This window comes from Vitis vinifera, chromosome 14 (genome assembly GCF_030704535.1).
Source record: "Vitis vinifera cultivar Pinot Noir 40024 chromosome 14, ASM3070453v1".
Classification (NCBI taxonomy): domain Eukaryota; kingdom Viridiplantae; phylum Streptophyta; class Magnoliopsida; order Vitales; family Vitaceae; genus Vitis; species Vitis vinifera.
In genome coordinates, this window is record NC_081818.1 from 29,768,765 (window position 1) to 29,787,038 (window position 18,274).

An 18,274-nucleotide genomic window follows, 5' to 3' on the forward strand; every position below is an offset into this window, starting at 1 on the left:
AATTTTTCCCAACTTTCTCTCTTATTTTCCTCATTATTTTTTAAGGAAAATAGTAGGGAAAATATTATGATATTTTCCATCATATTTTCCTTTATATTTTTTTTCCATCATATTTTCCATGTAATCCAAACTAAGGAAAATAATTTTTCACATGATTTTTTTTCCTTTCCTTAGCATTTTCCGGGAACCAAACATAGCCTTTATGTTTGATTTAATTCAACTAAGACCACTCCTTTTAATGAAATATATTACCTAAGAAGAACAAATGTTTAATGATAAAAATAAATAAAATTATATTGAAATAAATATAAATATTTAGAAAGTATAATGAAGAATATGAATTTCATGGTAAGTATTCCTAATAAGATAGAGTAAACAAAATTTAGCAAACTTATGAACTAGTATTTCTTTATAATGATTACTTTTATTAAAGGATTTAACTAATTAGAAAATTATTAACATAAGAAAGTGAAGAAGAATATGGAAAATGAAAAGGATTTCTGAAAATGTTCTTTATCATGAAATTTGATTATTTTTTACTTTAAATATTCAATTAAAATACTAAGGTCATATTTGATTTATATATATATATATATCACTGATATTATCTCATGTCAATCAAATATGGAGTTATATATGTTATCATTTCTTTTATCATATTTCATGTTGTCTCTTGTAAATTAAATATGACCTTAGTATTTTAATTGAATATTTAAAGTAAAAAATAATATATTTGATTGACATGATATATATATTAATCTTAATTTAAAATATAGGAAATACATGTATTATAAATATATATATTTTTATTTTTTATATGAGTTATTTTAAAAATAACAAATTTTATTAAAAAATTTAATTCATAGATATAAAAGAAACTAAGAAAATATTTATAAAATATATTGTAAAATAATGCTAATGTATGTATTATTTAGTACATATAAATTATTTTTATATATTAAATAAAATAACATAAAATTTTTTATTTATCAATTTTAAATATTTTACTCATAAATATTGTTGATGAATAAATAATTTATTATTTACTACATTTTAAATTATTGAAAATTTTCTAAATAACATTAAATATAAGAGAAATTTCATATTTTTCTAATAAGAAATATTATAATGCAACATAATTTTATTTTAAAATAATTATCTAATATTGAATTTCTTCATTCTAGAAATTAAATATAAATATGATATAACATATTCCATTAGATATATTAGGATAATATATTTGAAGTTATTTTCAATCAAACCCTATTTATAAAAAACAGTGGTATACAAATGTTGTAAATTGTACAAGTGGGTACATGTCATAATTTTATTTGTTGTATTGTAACTGATTTGTTGTTGGAATATTATTGGGTAATTTTTAAATTTTTCTATAAATTAAAGAGAAAGAACCAATTATGCTAATGTCATTCAACTTGATTGATCAAGTGGTTTGAATCCTCGAATCATCTTTTAGTTGAACTACTAAAAATTTTGGTATGTCCTTTTTAGTAAATATTGGTGAGAAAAAGTAATATGAATTTTAAGAAAGCTACTAATTTTCTTAAAAATTCAAAATTTGGTCGTGATTTCAAATGAAAACACAAAGACTTAACGCAAATGAGTATTTTCTTAAGATAGTATTTTATACTTTTATGGTGCCATATCAATATATCATGGTATAACCTTACAATGAAATCGAACAAATATATTATTAGTCCAAAGATTGTTCTAATCAAATTTTGATAATTACAAAATGAGGTAAAGTTTACTAAGGTTGAGAAAAAGAAGATAATTACAATAAATATGCTATTATTACAAACTCATCTAATCATTATATCAGCAATTAGTCCAAAGATTGTTCTAATCAAATTTTGATAATTACAAAATGAGGTAAAGTTTACTAAGGTTGAGAAAAAGAAGATAATTACAATAAATATGCTATTATTACAAACTCATCTAATCATTATATCAACAAAGGAGACTACTCTATCTAGAGTTCTGAATTTATTTTTGCCCAACCCAAGGCTATGTTTGGTTCTCAAAAAATTTGAGGAAAAATGTAAGGGAAAAAAAATACAAAGAAAAAATAGAAGGAAAGAAAAAGTGAAGGAAAATAGAAAATAGATTAAAAGTTGATAAATTATTTTTATTTTTTACTTCAAACTCATTTTATTTATTTTAACTCATCAATATAAAGATTAAATAATTTTAAAATATATAAGTTTTTAATTAGTTTTAATTATATTTGATTTTCTTTTATATTTTTCATAGGACAATCAAATATGAAAAAATCATTTTCCTTTGCATTTTTTTTTCTTTTCTTAATATTTTCCAAGGAACCAAACAGTTTTTACAATACACCTTGTAATTGTGATCTTGACACATGACCACTTTAGAGTTTATTGCTCTCTATGTATTTCCAATTAGCCCATGCTTCCACCGAGATCGTTCAAAATGGTTTACCCCATTCCTTCAAATAGTTGAGGAGTCCAAAGTACATGGGTACAATGTACATCATGAACTTGAATACGAGTGCTTTTATTTTATTTTATTTAAGGTTTGTAATATTTAATATTTAAAATTCTCTGAATAATTTTAATTTTCCTAAGATTTTATTTTATTAACTTTTAAAACTTATTTAATTATTTATTTTTTAAATAATTTTGATAATTTAAATTTTTTATTTATTTTATTTTGTGTATAGTCTCATACTGAGTCAAAACATTAAGACTAATTTGTCTTGAGGTCGTCTAAGTCAATGACCACAATTGTGACTTTGAACCATGAGAAAAAGAAATAAATTATCAAACATCAATAATAATAATAAGGGGGTTGTTATCACAACATCCTTTTTGTTAAAGGTAACACTTTTTTATCATATATTTTTTTTTCCATATATACTCTTTTTAATAAAGAACTCTCTCTAACATCCTCTCAACATATTAAACCTAAATTTTAATTTATTAAGGCTGCGAATCATATACGAAATACAATGAATGACGAAATTCAATTATTTGATGATAATTTTCAGGTAAGATTTATAACTTTCATTTTTTTTAATAAAGAAATATATATATTTATAAAATAATTAAAAAAAAAATCGGCAACCTGAGTGGGGCTCCGACGTCCTGGGAGGACGCGGTTAGGGTTTGGAGCAGGGATGAAAGTCGACAACTACCGGCGGCAATAGCTGGGCTAAATTTTTTGCTAATAATAATTATAAAAATCGAATTTTTTATATTGTTTATTTCACATTAAAACATTGAATATAATAAAATCATTTTACATACTATACTTTTGGTAAAAAAATCATTTTATAATTTATTATTTAAATAAATTATTTTGTTTTAAAATATAAGAAAAATATGAAAAACAATTGAGTGTGAAAAAATAAAAGAAATGAAAAAAAACAAAACAAAGTTTACGTGGGGTGGGGGGTTGGGTGGGTAGAGATGAAAAAGAAGATAAAAAAAAAAAAAAAAAGAATGCTAAAATGTGGGGTGGGGGTTGGGAAAATAAAAAATAAAAAAAGGATGTAGTTGGGGAGGAGAGGGGAGAGGAGAGAGGGGGAAAGGTAATTTAGAAATGTAAAATGCTGCATTAATAAAAATGGTGTTCCGACTAGCAATTGCATAATAATAATAATCAAAATTTAATTTTATTTATATATTGGTGATAAAATTTCTCCATTTATTTTTTATATGGTAGAAACATCTTCTGATTACTAGTCCACGCAGCATAGATTACTCAGGGCTTTAGTTTTGGATCACAGGATTCACAGCACTCTTTGCAGGTAGGCATCGGATCATACACACACAGGCAGCAAGGACCACATCTACATATACCTTCACAGCCTACATTCAGAAAAAAAGAAATGGAATCCAATTAAGATATACATGTATATTAGAACTAGAAACTTTGGTTAATTGGAGATGATATATATGTGATCAAACCTGTTACAATTCCAGTAGTAGATGAAGATGCCTTGATGACATATGGAAGGTGAGGGTTGGCTTCAGCCTTGAGCATTGAGGAAGGGAAGAACACCAGGAGCAACAAGAACACCATTCTAGTAGTTGCAGCCATTTTCAGTTTGCAGGATATGCAGAGGTGTTTTGGGGAACCCCACATTTATAAAGAGCAGTGGTATGCAAATGTGGTAAACTGTACAGTTGGGTACATGTCATGATTTGTCTTTGGAATATTAATATTGGGTAATTTTTAAAATTTTCTATAAACTAAAAAGAAAGAACTAATTAAGGTTATGTTGCTGGATTCAAGTGGGTAGAATCCTCAAATCATTGTCTGGTTGAATGAAGGCTAAAAATATTTTATAAAGAAAAAAATGGTCATAAACAATAATTTTTAAGTTACAAAGTTGAAATTTTGCTTACCACTTGAAATATTAACACAATGACTTAAGGCAGATCATTACAATGGGATTAGACCATATTCATGTTTTAAGGATTACAAAATTTTTTAGAATCAGTTTTTTAATAATAGAAAGTTTTCTTATTTTCAGTCTTAATTTTTTTTCCTTTTATGTTTTAATTAATTCGACTAAAACAACTCCTTATAAGGAAATATATTATCTAAGAAGAACATATGTTTAATGATAAAATAAAATAAAATTATATTAAAAGAAAAATAAATATTTAGAAAGTATAATAAAGAATATGAATTTCATGGTAACTATTCCCAATAAGATAGTTAAAAAAAATTAGCAAACTTATGAGCTAGTATTTCTTTATGATGATTTCTTTTATTAAAGGATTTAACTAATTAGAAAATCATTAATACAAGAAAGTGAAGGAGAATATGGAAAATGAAAAGGATTTTTGAAAATTTTCTATATCATGAAATTTGATTATTTTTTCCTTCAATATTCAATTAAAATACTAAGGTCATATTTGGTAAAAGGGATACAATATGACATAAGATAAAACAAAGGACAATATATCTTATTTTATGTTTGATTGATAATAGAATACGATAAATATGTATTATAAATATATTTTTTATTATTTTTATATTAGTTATTTAAAAAAATTATTAAAAATTTTAATTTGTAGTTAAAAAAGAAACTAATAAAATATTTAATAAATACATTATAAAATAATACTAATGTATGTATTATTTTTAGTACATATAAATTATTTTTATATATTAAATAATATGACATAAAAAATTTTATTTATAAATTTTAAATATTTTAATCATAAATATTGTTGATGAATAAATAAATAATTATTTACTACATTTTAAATTATTGAACAATTTTTAAATAACATTAAATGTAATGAAAATTGATTTATTGATTTTTCGTCTTTTATCGCATCAAAACACAATTTATAACCTAATTCACTATTCTATAATCATTTGTACCCAACCAAAACTGGTTTTAATACAAACTATCGTAATATAGTGGTTTTTAGTTGTCATCCATTAGGATAAATTATTCTCGGTAATTAAGGCTTAAATGGAGAAAAAGAAATGGTTGTGATAAAGTGCAGTTCATGATGAAAAATCAAAATAACAATAATTTCTAATTGAGAAGAACAATAAAATGTAAAAGAAGAGAAAATTAATAGGAAAAGAAATTCTCAGAGTTAGGATTTTCTAGAAAACAATTTCTATGGGGAATAGATGTTGAGATCTATTTTTTATCAAGTTAGATTGAAAACCTAAATTTTCATTTAAACTGATTTTAGATTTAACTTTAAGTCTAAACTTAATTTCTCATCAAATTAGGTTATTTAATCTAAAAGATCGATTTAAATTATATATTCAATTCATCTTAAATCATTTTCCAATGATTCATACAATGCAATTATTTGATCTCATCAAATATAATTTTAAGAATTTAATAAATCTACTTAGTTTGCAATGTAATAGTCATTTAAGATAATTTGAAAAGAAAAATCCTCAAAATCTAAGTAATCAATCAATTGGATCAAATTACCTTGGAAATTAAAACTCATTTTTCTAATTCACCATAGATCTTGCTTTTAGATTTTCCTTCCTTTGAGAAAACGAGAATTAGTTACTCATGCTTGTAGATTTAATCTCACAAGGCATGTTTGGCTAGTGAGAAAATTTGGGAAAATGAAGGAAAATAGAGAATTCTATTAAGAAAAAGAATCTAGAAAACTCTATAATCAATAGTGTTTTACATGAGAAATTCAAGTTTCAATTTATAAGCCAAGGTCAAGTGGACACTTAGCAACCTCTCATTGGTCTTCTAGAACCTTCCAGATTTACAAATTTGGAGTTTATCATCAAAATCAAGATTTCGCATGAACTTTGGCCAATTTGTACAAAGACCATCAATTTTGCATGATTGTGCGAAATTCAGTCAAGTAGTAGTAGCAATAGAGGTTTTCTAGATTGTTTCGCAACTTCAAGCAAAATTTTGCATAGTGGTGCGAAATCCATTATTTTCACTGCAACAAATTCGTTGCATTCCTCTTTCTAGTTTGATTCGCATAGTCATGCAAAATTGCAATATAAGGCTTTTAGCTCTTCTTTGTCAATTCTTCAATTTTCTTCTTTTTACTCTAAGTTAATTACCTCCAATAAGTCCAAATCCTAATTCAAACCAATTTCATTACTTCTTTCATTATGCATTTGAATCATCATCAATATTATTTGCCTTCTTCAAATCGATTAATTTCTTTGTTAACTCAATTCATCAAAATCACACCTTGAAATGTCTTCAAACTTCACAAAACTTGTTAATAACTCTTACAAGGATAACAACATGTTAATCGGGTATTTTAGATATAATTATTACTCAAAATATGTGAAACTTATGAGAATTATTATCCAAAATATGTTTTTTTTTAGTAGTAATAAGAAATTTCATATTTTTATAATAAGAAATATTAGAATACAACACAATTTTTATTTTAAATAATTATCGAATGTTGAATTTATTCATTTTAGAAATTAAATATAAATTTGACATAACATATTCCATTATATCTAAGTAAGATAATATATTTCCATTTATTCTCAATTAAAAGGATATACAAACCCCATTTATATATAAATAAAAAAAGTGGTATGCAAATGTTGTAAATTGTTTAAGTAGGTACATGTCATGATTTTATTTGTTGTACTCTGACTTATATGCTTTTGGAATATTATTGGGTAATTTTTTAATTTTTCTATAAATTAAAGAGAAAGAACTAATTATGCTAATGTTGTTGAACTTGGATTGATCAAGTAGATAGAATCCTTAAATCATTATCTAGTTGAACGGACTAAAAATTTTGGTATGTTCCTTTTAATAAACATTGATAAGAAAAAGTAATATGAATTTTAAGAAACTTATTAATTTTCTTAAAAGTTTAAATTTGGTCGTAACTTCAAATGGAAACATGCAAATGAGTGTTTTCGTAGGAGAGTGTTCTATACTTTTATTGTACCATATCAATATATTATGATATAACCTTATAATGAGATCTAAAAGATATATTATTAGCCTAGAAATTCTCCTAATCAAAGAACCCAATACAAATTTGATAGCATAATTAAATATTGTCAAGAATCCACAGATCCTGAAACTACTTTTGATGATTTATTTTGATTATGATTGTGATTATATTTGATTATTTATCACATCATGATCTTTAGATAGTGACTTTTATTATTTATCATGGTTTATACATTTTTTTTCCTATACAATGCTTTTTATTGTTGTTTACCTATAAGTCATTTGTTTTAGGCAAGAGAAATTGCATGATGTATGAAATCATTTTGAGAGTATTGTAAGGCTTATATAATTATTATTTTATTACAAAATGGTCAAAATGAGGGGATTGTTAGCTACCCAAACTAGTTAGTTTAAGTTGACAATTTTATTTCAAACATTTTTAGATTTGACTTCATATACTTATTAGATTTTACATCGGCCTTGAAAACGCAAGATCATGCTGAATTCATACATAGAATGATATACATAAGTATAGTTGAATATGTTTGGTAAATAATGTCATGCAGGGGTTGAAAAATATAACAATTTTAGTGGGAGCATTCAAGTGATTTTTAAGGGCTCTCAAGGGCTTGTAATGATTTTTCTGTGATTTACTTATTTTATTTAGAGTTCTTGAAATTATCCTTACCCAACCCACTAAAGTTTTTACAATACACCTTTCAATCGTGATTTTGACACATGAACAGTCTACAATTTATTGTCATTATTCTCTATATATTTCCAATTAACCCATGCTTTAAGTGCAATTGTTCTAAATGGTTGACTTCATCCCTTCAAATAGTTGAGAAGTTCACTAAGGAGCACATGACTACTTTTCATTTCTTTTTTAATTGAGTTTATTTTCAATTTTAATTTTTAAAATTCTTCGAATAATTTTAATTTTTCTAATATTTATTTTATTAAAATTTTAAACTTATTTGATTATATATATATATATATATATATAGTTGATGATTTTGATTTTGATTTTGAAATAGTTAGCATGATATCGAGTTGAAACATTGAGACCAATATGTTTCGGGACCCTCCGAGTCAATGACCATGATCGTGACTTTGAACCACGATAGAGAAATAAATTATCAAACATAATGATCCCAAAATAATAATCAAATTTTAGTTTTATTTATATATTGGTGATAAAATTTCTCCATTTATTTTTTATGTGGTAGATACACCTTTTTCTAATTACAAGTCCATGCAGCATAGATTACTCAGGGCTTCAGTTATGTGGAACAGCACTCAAAGCAGTGAGGCTTCGGAAGATACACACACAGGCAGCAAGCATCACATGTGTCACCACAGCCTACATTTAGGAAAAAAAGAAATGGAATCAAATTAAGATATACATGTATATTAGAACTAGAAACTTTGGTTAATTGGAGGTGATATATATGTGATCAAACCTGTTACAATTCCAGTAGTAGATGAAGATGCCTTGATGACATATGGAAGGCGAGGGTTGGCTTCAGCCTTGAGCATTGAGGAAGCGAAGAACACCAGGAGCAACAAGAACACCATTCTAGTAGTTGCACCCATTTTCAGTTTGCAGGATAGCAGAGGTGTTTGGGAGAACCCCACATTTAAAAAGAGCAGTGATATGCAAATGTGGTAAACTGTACAGTTGGATACACGTCATGATTTGTCTTTGGAATATTAATATTGGGTAAGTTTTAAAATTTTCTATAAACTAAAAAGAAAGAACCAATTATGGTTATGTTGCTGGATTCAAGTGGGTAGGATCCTCAAATCATTGCTGGTTGAATGGAGGGTAAAAATATTTTATATAGAAAAAATTAATGGTCATAAACAATGATTTTCAAGTTACAAAGTTTAAATTTTGCTTGCCACTTGAAATATTAACACAAGGACTTAAGGCAGATCATTACAATGGGATTATACCATATTCATGTTTTAAGGATTACAAAAAATTTTAGAATCAATATTTTAATAATTGAAAGGTTTCTTATTTTCGTCTTAATTATTTTTGTTCCTTCTAAGTTTTAATTACTTCGACTAAAACAACTCCTTATAATGACATATATTATCTAAGAAGAACATATGTTTAATGATAAAAAATAAAATTACATTAAAAGAAATATAAATATTTAGAAAGTATAATATAGAATATGAATTTCATGCTAACTATTCTCAATAAGAAAGTAAAAAAAAATTAGCAAACTTATGAACTAGTATTTCTTTATAATGATTTCTTTTATTAAAGGATTTAACTAATTAAAAAATCATTAACTTAAGAAAGTGAAGAAGAATATGGAAAATGAAAAGGATTTTTAAAAATTATCTTTATTATGAAATTTGATTATTTTTTACCTTAAATATTCAATTAAAATATTAAGATTATATTTGGTAGACTTGATATAAGATGGAATAAGATAAAAAAAAAGAAAAAAAAAAGAATAACATATCTTATTTCATATTTAATTGACAATGGAATATAATAAGTCGTCTTAACACTTATCATATCAAATGTTCAACTAAAGATGAGATACGATGAAATATATATACATATATATATATATATATATATATATATATATATATATATATATATATATATATTAGTTATTTTAAAAAATAAAAAACTTCATTAAAAAATTAATTTGTAGTTAAAAAAACAAAAAAGAAATATTTATAAAATATATTGTAAAATAATACTAATGTATGTATTATTTAGTACATATAAATTATTTTTATATATTAAATAATATAACATAAAAAAAATTATTTTTAAATTTTAAATATTTTAATCATAAATATAGTTGATAAATAAATAAATAATTATTTACCACATATTAAATTATTGAACAATTTCCAAATAATGCTAAATGTAGGAGAAATTTCATATTTTTCTAATAAGAAATATTAAAATGCAACATAATTTTTATTTTAATAATTATTGAATTTATTTATTTTGAAAATTAAATATAAATATGACATAACATATCTCATATTATATTTAGATTTATTTTCGATTAAAAGGATATGCAGACCCCACATTTATAAAAAAAAAAAAACAACGGAATGCAAATATGGTAAATTCCAAGAGCGGGTATATGTCATGTTTTTATTTGTTGAATTGACTGATTGGTTTTTGGAATATTATTGGATTATTTTTAAACTTTTCTATAAATTAAAGAAAAAGAACCAATTATGCTAATGTTGTTGAACTTGGATTCAAGTGGGCAGAATCCTCAAATCATGGCTAAAAATTTTGGTAAGTCCCTTTTAGTAAATACATCAGTAAGAAAAAGTAATATAAATTTTAAGAAAGCTATTAAATTTTTTAAAAGTTTAAATTTTGGTCGTGGATTCAAATGGAAACACACAAGGATTTGAGGCAAATGAGTATTTTCTTAGGAGAGTATTCTATACTTTTATTATACCATATCAATATATGTATAACCTTACGATGAGATCTAACAGATATATTATTAGCCCAAAATTTTTCCAAATAAAAGAACCTTATAATAAGAACCCCAACACAAATTTGATAGCATAATTAAATATTGCTAAGAATCCACAGATATTGAAACTACTTCTGAATCAATCAAATCAAGGTGATTTCCTTTACAGTAATTGGTCTGCATATTCTCATGATCATGCAGCCATGCACCCAATACCATATCTAGTATTGGGAAACACAAGAAACAGGCCACTGCAAACTATCCCCACCATCAATGGAAAACTCTCCATCACCTCATCCATGTCCTTCTCATGTCCAGGAAACAAACAGTCCGTAATCCTGTGATCCGAAAAGGCTATGGCTATGAACACCATAACCGACATTGTCGCATGTACAAAGTCCGTCAGCCCAACCTTGAACCTCTCATCCTTTGGAACCTCCACTTCAAGTCCAGGCTTGAACACAGCCAACCCTTTTGTTGTCACAAAGCCATAGTACACCTTCCCGTCGGGCCCCCGGAAACCGTCGGTAAAGTGGAAGAAGAAACATGAGAGGCAGCACAGTCCCAACAGCATGTGGATCATCAGAATGCTGACTGAACTGCATTCTCCATTGCGGTATATGGAAGGGAGCACCATTTCAAATGTGAGAAGTGTTCCAGTGGGAAGAAAGTTGACAAGCATGGAGGTTTTGGAGAGTGTTTTCTGCACTCCCTTTGCGACAGCACGCCTTTTCCGGCCAGGTTCAGGTGCCAACCGAGGAGAGGAAGATGGGCATGGAGAGGCCTCTTGTGGGGTTGCATTGTAGACTTTGATTCCAAGATCTTCAAGTTGCTCCATCCCTTGAATTTGAATTGATCTCAGTTATGGGTTGGAGGAGTTTTGGCTTCTTAGTTTCTGAGGGTTTGATATATAAGGAGGGTTTTGTCTAACCCATTTGAATTTGAACTTGATGCAGTTATTGACGGTTACTAATTGATCCTAGCCGTTGGTACTGTTGTGATGGGTTTTTCTGGAGTTTTAGTTGAAAGAGGGGGGTAGTTATGTCAAAAAGTACGGTTTCAGAAGAATGAATTTTCTATGCATTTTTCATGATTTCCAAACAGGACCACCAAACTTTGATTAAAGACCGACTTGTTTCTGAGGGTCTTTGTCATGCATGAACTCAAACCCAAAAGAAGATGGAAAAAGAAAAAAAAATTGATAGCAACATCATAGTAATTAGCAAATTTTCTACGCATGTTTTCGTGATTTCCAAACAGGACCACCAGACTTTGATTAAAGACCAACTTGTTTCTGAGGGTCTTTGTCATGCATGAACTCAAACCCAGAAGAAGATGGAAAAAGAAAAAAAAATCATAGCAACATCATAGTAATTAGCAAATTTTCTATGCATTTTTCATGATTTCCAAACAGGACCACCAGACTTTGATTAAAGACCAACTTGTTTCTGAGGGTCTTTGTCATCCATGAACTCAAACCCAAAAGAAGATGGAAAAAGAAAAAAAAATTCATAGCAAGATCATAGTAATTAGCAAGCTCGTGGGTACCACTGAGCCATAACTTATTGAGTGATCACCAAAACTGGGAATTAGGTCAAATGAATGTTTTTAAAACCCGAGTTGTTTTATTTATTTATTTTTCCCTTGATAAAAACCATAGCTCTGATGATACGTAAACGAGCTTAATGCGTTGGAATTAATTACACTGTCCAATTTAATTTAAAACACAAGTAGTTGAGACTATGACACTTGCAATTTTTTTCCTAACACTTTTTTCTTTTCAAGGTTCATGAATGAGAAAAATATGTCTCTTAAGATAATATTGTTTTTTCATTGATCAAGAATTTTGATTTTTTCTGAACATGTGATCATTCAATAAGAAGAGTTTTCTTCTTTCTTTTTTGTCTTTTTCTTTTTCCTTTCAAATGAATGATTTAATGGACCCTATAAATGAGAATATTCCTGAAACTCAAAAAATCCAATTTTGAGTTTCTGAGAAATTTTCTCAGCGCACCCACTAAAGTAATACAAGGGTTGGTGTCAAATCCTTGAAGCTTCCAGGCATTTGCATGTGCTCTTAATTTCCACCAATGACTTCTGATCAATGGCTGTGTCGGCTGGACTGGTCAGTTTTCTACTTTTGCTGTGAATGGATTTGTGTGTGTGAACAGAGACTCCGGGGACAGGAATCGGTGGGTTGTTATCATCGTAGAAGCCATTGACTTATTCATGTTTATCCTCTAAAAACAGCGAGGTAAGCTCAGACATAGGCCATGACGCAGCGCCTTCCAACCCTTCATGCCTTGTTGCATTTTCTTAATCAAAGATTTGCTACATAGTCTTACATTTTTCAGATTATAATAAGGCGAAAATGAAGCCAAAACTCTCATCTGATTCATTCGAATCCCTCACGAAACACACAATCTGCTGCATTTGTGTCCAAATGATGACGCCCCACATTGTTTTTAGCACAAATATGTCGATATCGACAGCGATTAGAGAAATAAATTAAGGGTAATTAAGGGTTTTCTTGGTAGTGTCAGGTGGTGAATTGCGGTTAGATAGGATCCAAGTAAGCAAAAAAGTAATTAATTGTTGAAACATTATCAAGAAAGGAAATCAGTCCAGAGGAGGTAGAACAAAGAATATTACACAGAAGTATATTATAAGCCAAGTTTTGGTCATATTGAAAAGGAAGTGAAACTCCCAATTGAATCCCTGGATGACCCATTAACTACTATTATTTTTAATGTTTAAGGGACAACTTTTCCATACTTTACCTTCTTGGATATTTCAATTGATTAACGACCTTTTCAAGTTTATATATAGTATGGTAGGAAAACTGAGCCAATCCCCCTCTGCCTCTAGCAGTACTTCTCTAGTGGTCTAGGCCTCCCATGGTGGGGTGAGTTTTGAGTATGACTCTGCTCACATCTTGTTGGTTTATAGTTGAATCTGTCATCATCCGTGATGGATTTCAGAAGTGGATTTCTCTGAGCTTCTTCATCCATCCTATTCTGCTTTTCTTCTGCCGGATTTTCGTCTGGCTCATACTGCTACAAAAATGGCTTTTCCTTTTAGTTTTTCCTCCTCTTAGATTCATTTTCTTTGTTGGTTTGCGTATTTTTAGATCTTTAAGGCATTTAGTCTTCTCTTTTCTCTCATTTTCTGGATTGGTCGATGCTGAAGTACCTGTACAGGAGATTGAGAGGCTTGAAACTCCACAAATTTGTAGTCAAAATCAAGTAGTTTTTCTTCAGTATAGCTGGTCTAGGGTAGCAACCATAGAGAGAAACATTAAGGACATTGAAGTACTCGACAGAATTGAGTTAGATGATCAGGAAGATGATTATGAAGAAGACCCACCACCAGTCCTTCCTATTGATCATGAAGATACAAACTTGAATGAGGACTTGTCTTCAGTTTTTAGCTCCAATTCCCCACTCAAAGATGAGTATCTAGTCGAGGATTTCTCATCCATTTCTAGTTCTAATTCACCTGCAAATGATCCAGAGATGAATGTGTATTTTCCATCAGATTGTTGCACCAACTTGCCTGTCATGGAAAGGGAATTAGTATCCCATGGGGTAGACGACAATGAAGAATCAGATCCTTTCTACAACAAGTACACTGAAAGAATGGGATGGTTTGATGTCCTCAACAACGAAAGAACCTGTGGAATAAGTGTGCAATTCATTCTATGCATCATCTTCCAAGCCATGCCATTCATTATTATTTTTATTTTATTTTTATTTTTATTTTTTTCACGAGAACAAGACATTTAAATTTGTATCAACATTCTACTGGGTCTGGTCATTGTAGGTGCTATGTTGAATAAGCAGTTGGGAGCTCCTAATTCATTTGAGAGCATAGAGCCTGTGGATTTCTCTATTCCCTTCATGTCATGGAGCAAAATGTCTAGAAGAAAACTGCTGAGAAGCCTAGAGAGTGACTTTGAAATGGTTTATGTGGCTCAGTCCTGCTTGTCCTGGGAGGCCCTCCATCACCAATACCGAAGAGTTGAGGCTCTTGCATGCTCCCAAACTGGTTTTTTCTACAACAATGTAGCTGGGAAATTTCAGAAGTTTCAAGTGCTGTTAGAGAGGTTCATGGAGGATGAAAGGTGTGAGGGCAAAAGGTTCACCAATTATGCTCGAGGGAGGTTTTCCCTCAAGAGTCTTCTCCAAGTTCCAGAGGTTTCAGGTACTAATTCTAAGCTCTTCCTTGCTCAAACCTCCATTTGGTCTAATACTAAAATCATATGCAATGGACCAAGATCTTCAAGAGGGCAAATTGACTATTAAAGTAATCAAAATTTAGCCATCAATCACAACATATTAAGGGTATCCTCATTCGTAATTTGACAAGATTTGTTGTTTTGTTTGGAAAAAAGAATGAGATCTAGAAGGATTCTCTTTATCTTCTTTAGTATATATTCCTTTTGAGTTTGCAGATTTGATGCATTCCATGACAACCCATGACCAAATTTGTTGTTTTCTGGTTGTTGGAAGGCTTTGTGGAGGCAGAGAAGGAAGGTGTTAGGGGAGAAGCAATGAGGCCAAGAGAAGTGTTGAAGGCCATAGAGAAGTGCATAAAGGCTTTTTGGGTGTTTGTAAAAACAGACAACAAGAAGTGTTGGCCCAAGTTTAGAAGTCTTTTGTGGACTCATCCACCTGTGGAAGACCCAAGAGATTTGGAGCTATTAGCTGACCTCTCCAAAAGACTCCAAAAGGTAAATTCCACAAAAATGTTAGTAAATTTTCAAATCTGACTGTGTCTGGAGAGAGACATTTGTCTTCATTGTCGTGAAACAAACTTTTGGTGATATGGGCCCGTCCCTCTATGGGAAACTCAGGACCTGTGATTTATTATCAGGTAGCCAATGAATCGATATCAAAGGCCAAAGTGCTATCATTGGGCTAAATTCCTCATTTTTTTCTTTATCTATTTTTCTTTATCATAAGATTTGATTAGAAACCAATTAAAGTGGGTTTTTTTTTCTTTTTTTCTTTTTTTTGTAATGAATCAGAAGGAGCTATGGATGAAAGATTTACAAGGGAAGAAGCGGTGTTGGTTGAAGAGATCAATGGCAAACCCTCTTGGAGAATCTCAAAAGAAGGAGATGTTGTTTACAATGATAGACATGAAGCTAGTGTCAAGGGTGCTCCACATGTCTCTCATCTCATCTTCTCAACTTAACTGGTGCCAAGAGAAGCTTGATAACATAGAGTTCAAGGAAGGAAATGTTATCAGGGAATGCACTAGTCCTTTATTCCCATCATCTTGATGGGTATTTCAAGAAAAATGAAATCCAATTTTAGGGGTTTCATTTAAGATAAAAAGGAATAATTTCATTCACTTTCTTAGAGGTTTTAGTTGCATACATTTATTTTCATTGGTTTGAAAATTTATCAACACCTTTCTTATTTTGAATGATGGAAGAAGTGAGTGAAAATGATAAGAAAGGTATTTGATGGAATTTCAAATCAATAAAAATTAAGTGTATTTAATCAAAACCTAAGGGAAGGTGAATGAAATTAACTAATAATGTATATAAAGTCCAAGTGATAGTGAATAAGTGATGTTATGTAATATAATTTTGGAAATAAAAATTGTCTAATAATATGAGTGTTGATCATATCTTATATGGAACATTTGTGTTCAATCCTATTTAAATATATGTAAAATAAAAAATATAACGTATTGAAATGCTATGTTGAACCATCCGAAATCCTCTCTTGGGTACAACATGAGTTAGGTGGAATATATAAAAATTGAATCCAACAAAAAAGACAGATTTCATCAGAGAGCAAACTCCCGATATATTAGTGGCTTGATGAACTATCCCATTTTTTAATATTTTTTTTCGTATGAAACAGATTAGCTAACATATTTTAGACATCAAAACAAGAAATTGATGGTTGGTCTTTCTCTTGATAAAAGGCAATGCATAGACTATGGTACTAGTCAAGCATGAAAAAGACAATTGTTATAAAGTGGCTTTCAACGATTCAAATTGTATTAACCATATAAGGAATAATAAAGTAAAGAAAGAAGACTAAGTTAGTCTGCTTGTGTATGTTTATGTCAGCCCCTTGATCTATCATGAATCGCGAATGAAGATGTACCCCGATAATTGAAGAATCGTCCTTCTCTATCATTTAATTTCGACAGCTTTAGAAGATGTACCCCGGTAAACAAGGTCGATTGTTTGAAGGACACAACACCATGAATTTTAAAGTGTTTGCGATAGTATTTTTATTTCAAATATTTTTAATGAAAATATTTTTTTAAAGTGTTTTTAAAGAAATATCTATTATATTCTTCTTTAAAAAAATATTATAAGTGACTTTTCAACTTTTTAAAAGTACTTTTAAGTTTTGCTAAATATGATTTTCTTTAAAAAAAAATTAATATTAGAACTGCTATTTGAAAACATCATTAATCAAACTTTTAAAATGTATTTAAAAATATTTATATTCAAAGTATTTTTAATTGAAATAGTTTATTTGGATAATCATCTATCGTGTTATTCTTCAAGAATTATAAAAAAAAATTAAATTTTATCAAATACTTAAATATTCTTCAAAAAAGTTTTTTATGGTAAAAATCTTTTTTAAAAGCACTATCAAACATAGGGAGATAAGTGAATTTAAAAATGTATGAAAAATGTGATAAATATTAAGACTATAATTTAAAACATGGAAAATGTGATGTATGAAATAACTTAAAATGTGAATAATTTTTTAATCCTTTTTTCAGTTGAAACCTAAGTCTTCATAGATTGGAATGACTCAATCTAGGGAACCCAAAAGGTGCACAAATCTAGGACATTAGAAATTGTCCATGATGTGTCTTTCATCCACGTGACTAAACCCTCACTAAAGAGATAGTAAATGGATTTTTAATATATCAAATATTAAAATAAATTAGCGTAAAAAGCCTTTAAAAAAATAAAAATAAAAATTAGGTATCTCAAAAAATTAAAAAAACATTTTTTAAATTATAAAACATTATTTTTAGTACTGAAAAATCGCTTATAATATTTTTTTGAAAAAACGTTAGATAAGTGATTATCTTAAAATGCTACTTTTAATAAAAATAGTAAAAATACTTATAAATATAATATTAAAACAGTTTGATAGTATTTTAAAAAATATTTTATTATTTAAATATTAAAAATATTTTTTAAAATCATTGTCAAATACATTTTTAATCACTAAATTCATGTTTTAAATATTAGGATAGAAGGCAATGAATACATTTAAATTATATTTTTAAAATAATGATGACATAAAAAATTTATTTATTAATATAAAATTAAATCCTACTATTCATCACCATGCCTATTATA

General features: G+C 28.3%; 3 protein-coding genes across 3 annotated transcripts; 1 reads left to right on the forward strand and 2 right to left on the reverse strand.

Moving 5' to 3' along the window:
- Positions 1-3,633: 3,633 nt before the first annotated feature.
- LOC100254140 (uncharacterized) lies at positions 3,634-4,111 on the reverse strand. Its single transcript, XM_002278346.5, has 2 exons — positions 3,954-4,111; positions 3,634-3,854 (listed from the first exon to the last, which is right to left on the reverse strand). The coding sequence occupies exons 1-2, from the start codon at positions 4,084-4,086 to the stop codon at positions 3,748-3,750; spliced, it is 240 nt and encodes a 79-aa protein (XP_002278382.4). The 5' UTR covers positions 4,087-4,111; the 3' UTR covers positions 3,634-3,747.
- A 6,928-nt stretch (positions 4,112-11,039) lies between these two features.
- LOC100243883 (protein DMP9) lies at positions 11,040-11,778 on the reverse strand. The gene has a single exon (XM_002278389.4). The coding sequence runs from the start codon at positions 11,756-11,758 to the stop codon at positions 11,114-11,116; it is 645 nt and encodes a 214-aa protein (XP_002278425.1). The 5' UTR covers positions 11,759-11,778; the 3' UTR covers positions 11,040-11,113.
- Positions 11,779-13,730: 1,952 nt separating this feature from the next.
- On the forward strand, positions 13,731-16,572 carry LOC100266209 (uncharacterized). The gene is made up of 4 exons (XM_002278409.5): positions 13,731-14,604; positions 14,743-15,123; positions 15,432-15,652; positions 15,950-16,572. The coding sequence occupies exons 1-4, from the start codon at positions 13,839-13,841 to the stop codon at positions 16,205-16,207; spliced, it is 1,626 nt and encodes a 541-aa protein (XP_002278445.1). The 5' UTR covers positions 13,731-13,838; the 3' UTR covers positions 16,208-16,572.
- Positions 16,573-18,274: the final 1,702 nt, after the last annotated feature.

Coding starts and splice junctions, on each gene's coding strand:
- LOC100254140 (XM_002278346.5), bottom strand. CDS start 4,086: ATGGCTGCAACTACTAGAATGGTGTTCTTGTTGCTCCTGGTGTTCTTC. Junction 3,855..3,953: donor TACTACTGGAATTGTAACAG/GTTTGATCACAT, acceptor TTCTGAATGTAG/GCTGTGAAGGTATATGTAGA.
- LOC100243883 (XM_002278389.4), bottom strand. CDS start 11,758: ATGGAGCAACTTGAAGATCTTGGAATCAAAGTCTACAATGCAACCCCA.
- LOC100266209 (XM_002278409.5), top strand. CDS start 13,839: ATGACTCTGCTCACATCTTGTTGGTTTATAGTTGAATCTGTCATCATC. Junction 14,605..14,742: donor CGAAAGAACCTGTGGAATAA/GTGTGCAATTCA, acceptor TGGTCATTGTAG/GTGCTATGTTGAATAAGCAG. Junction 15,124..15,431: donor CCAAGTTCCAGAGGTTTCAG/GTACTAATTCTA, acceptor GGTTGTTGGAAG/GCTTTGTGGAGGCAGAGAAG.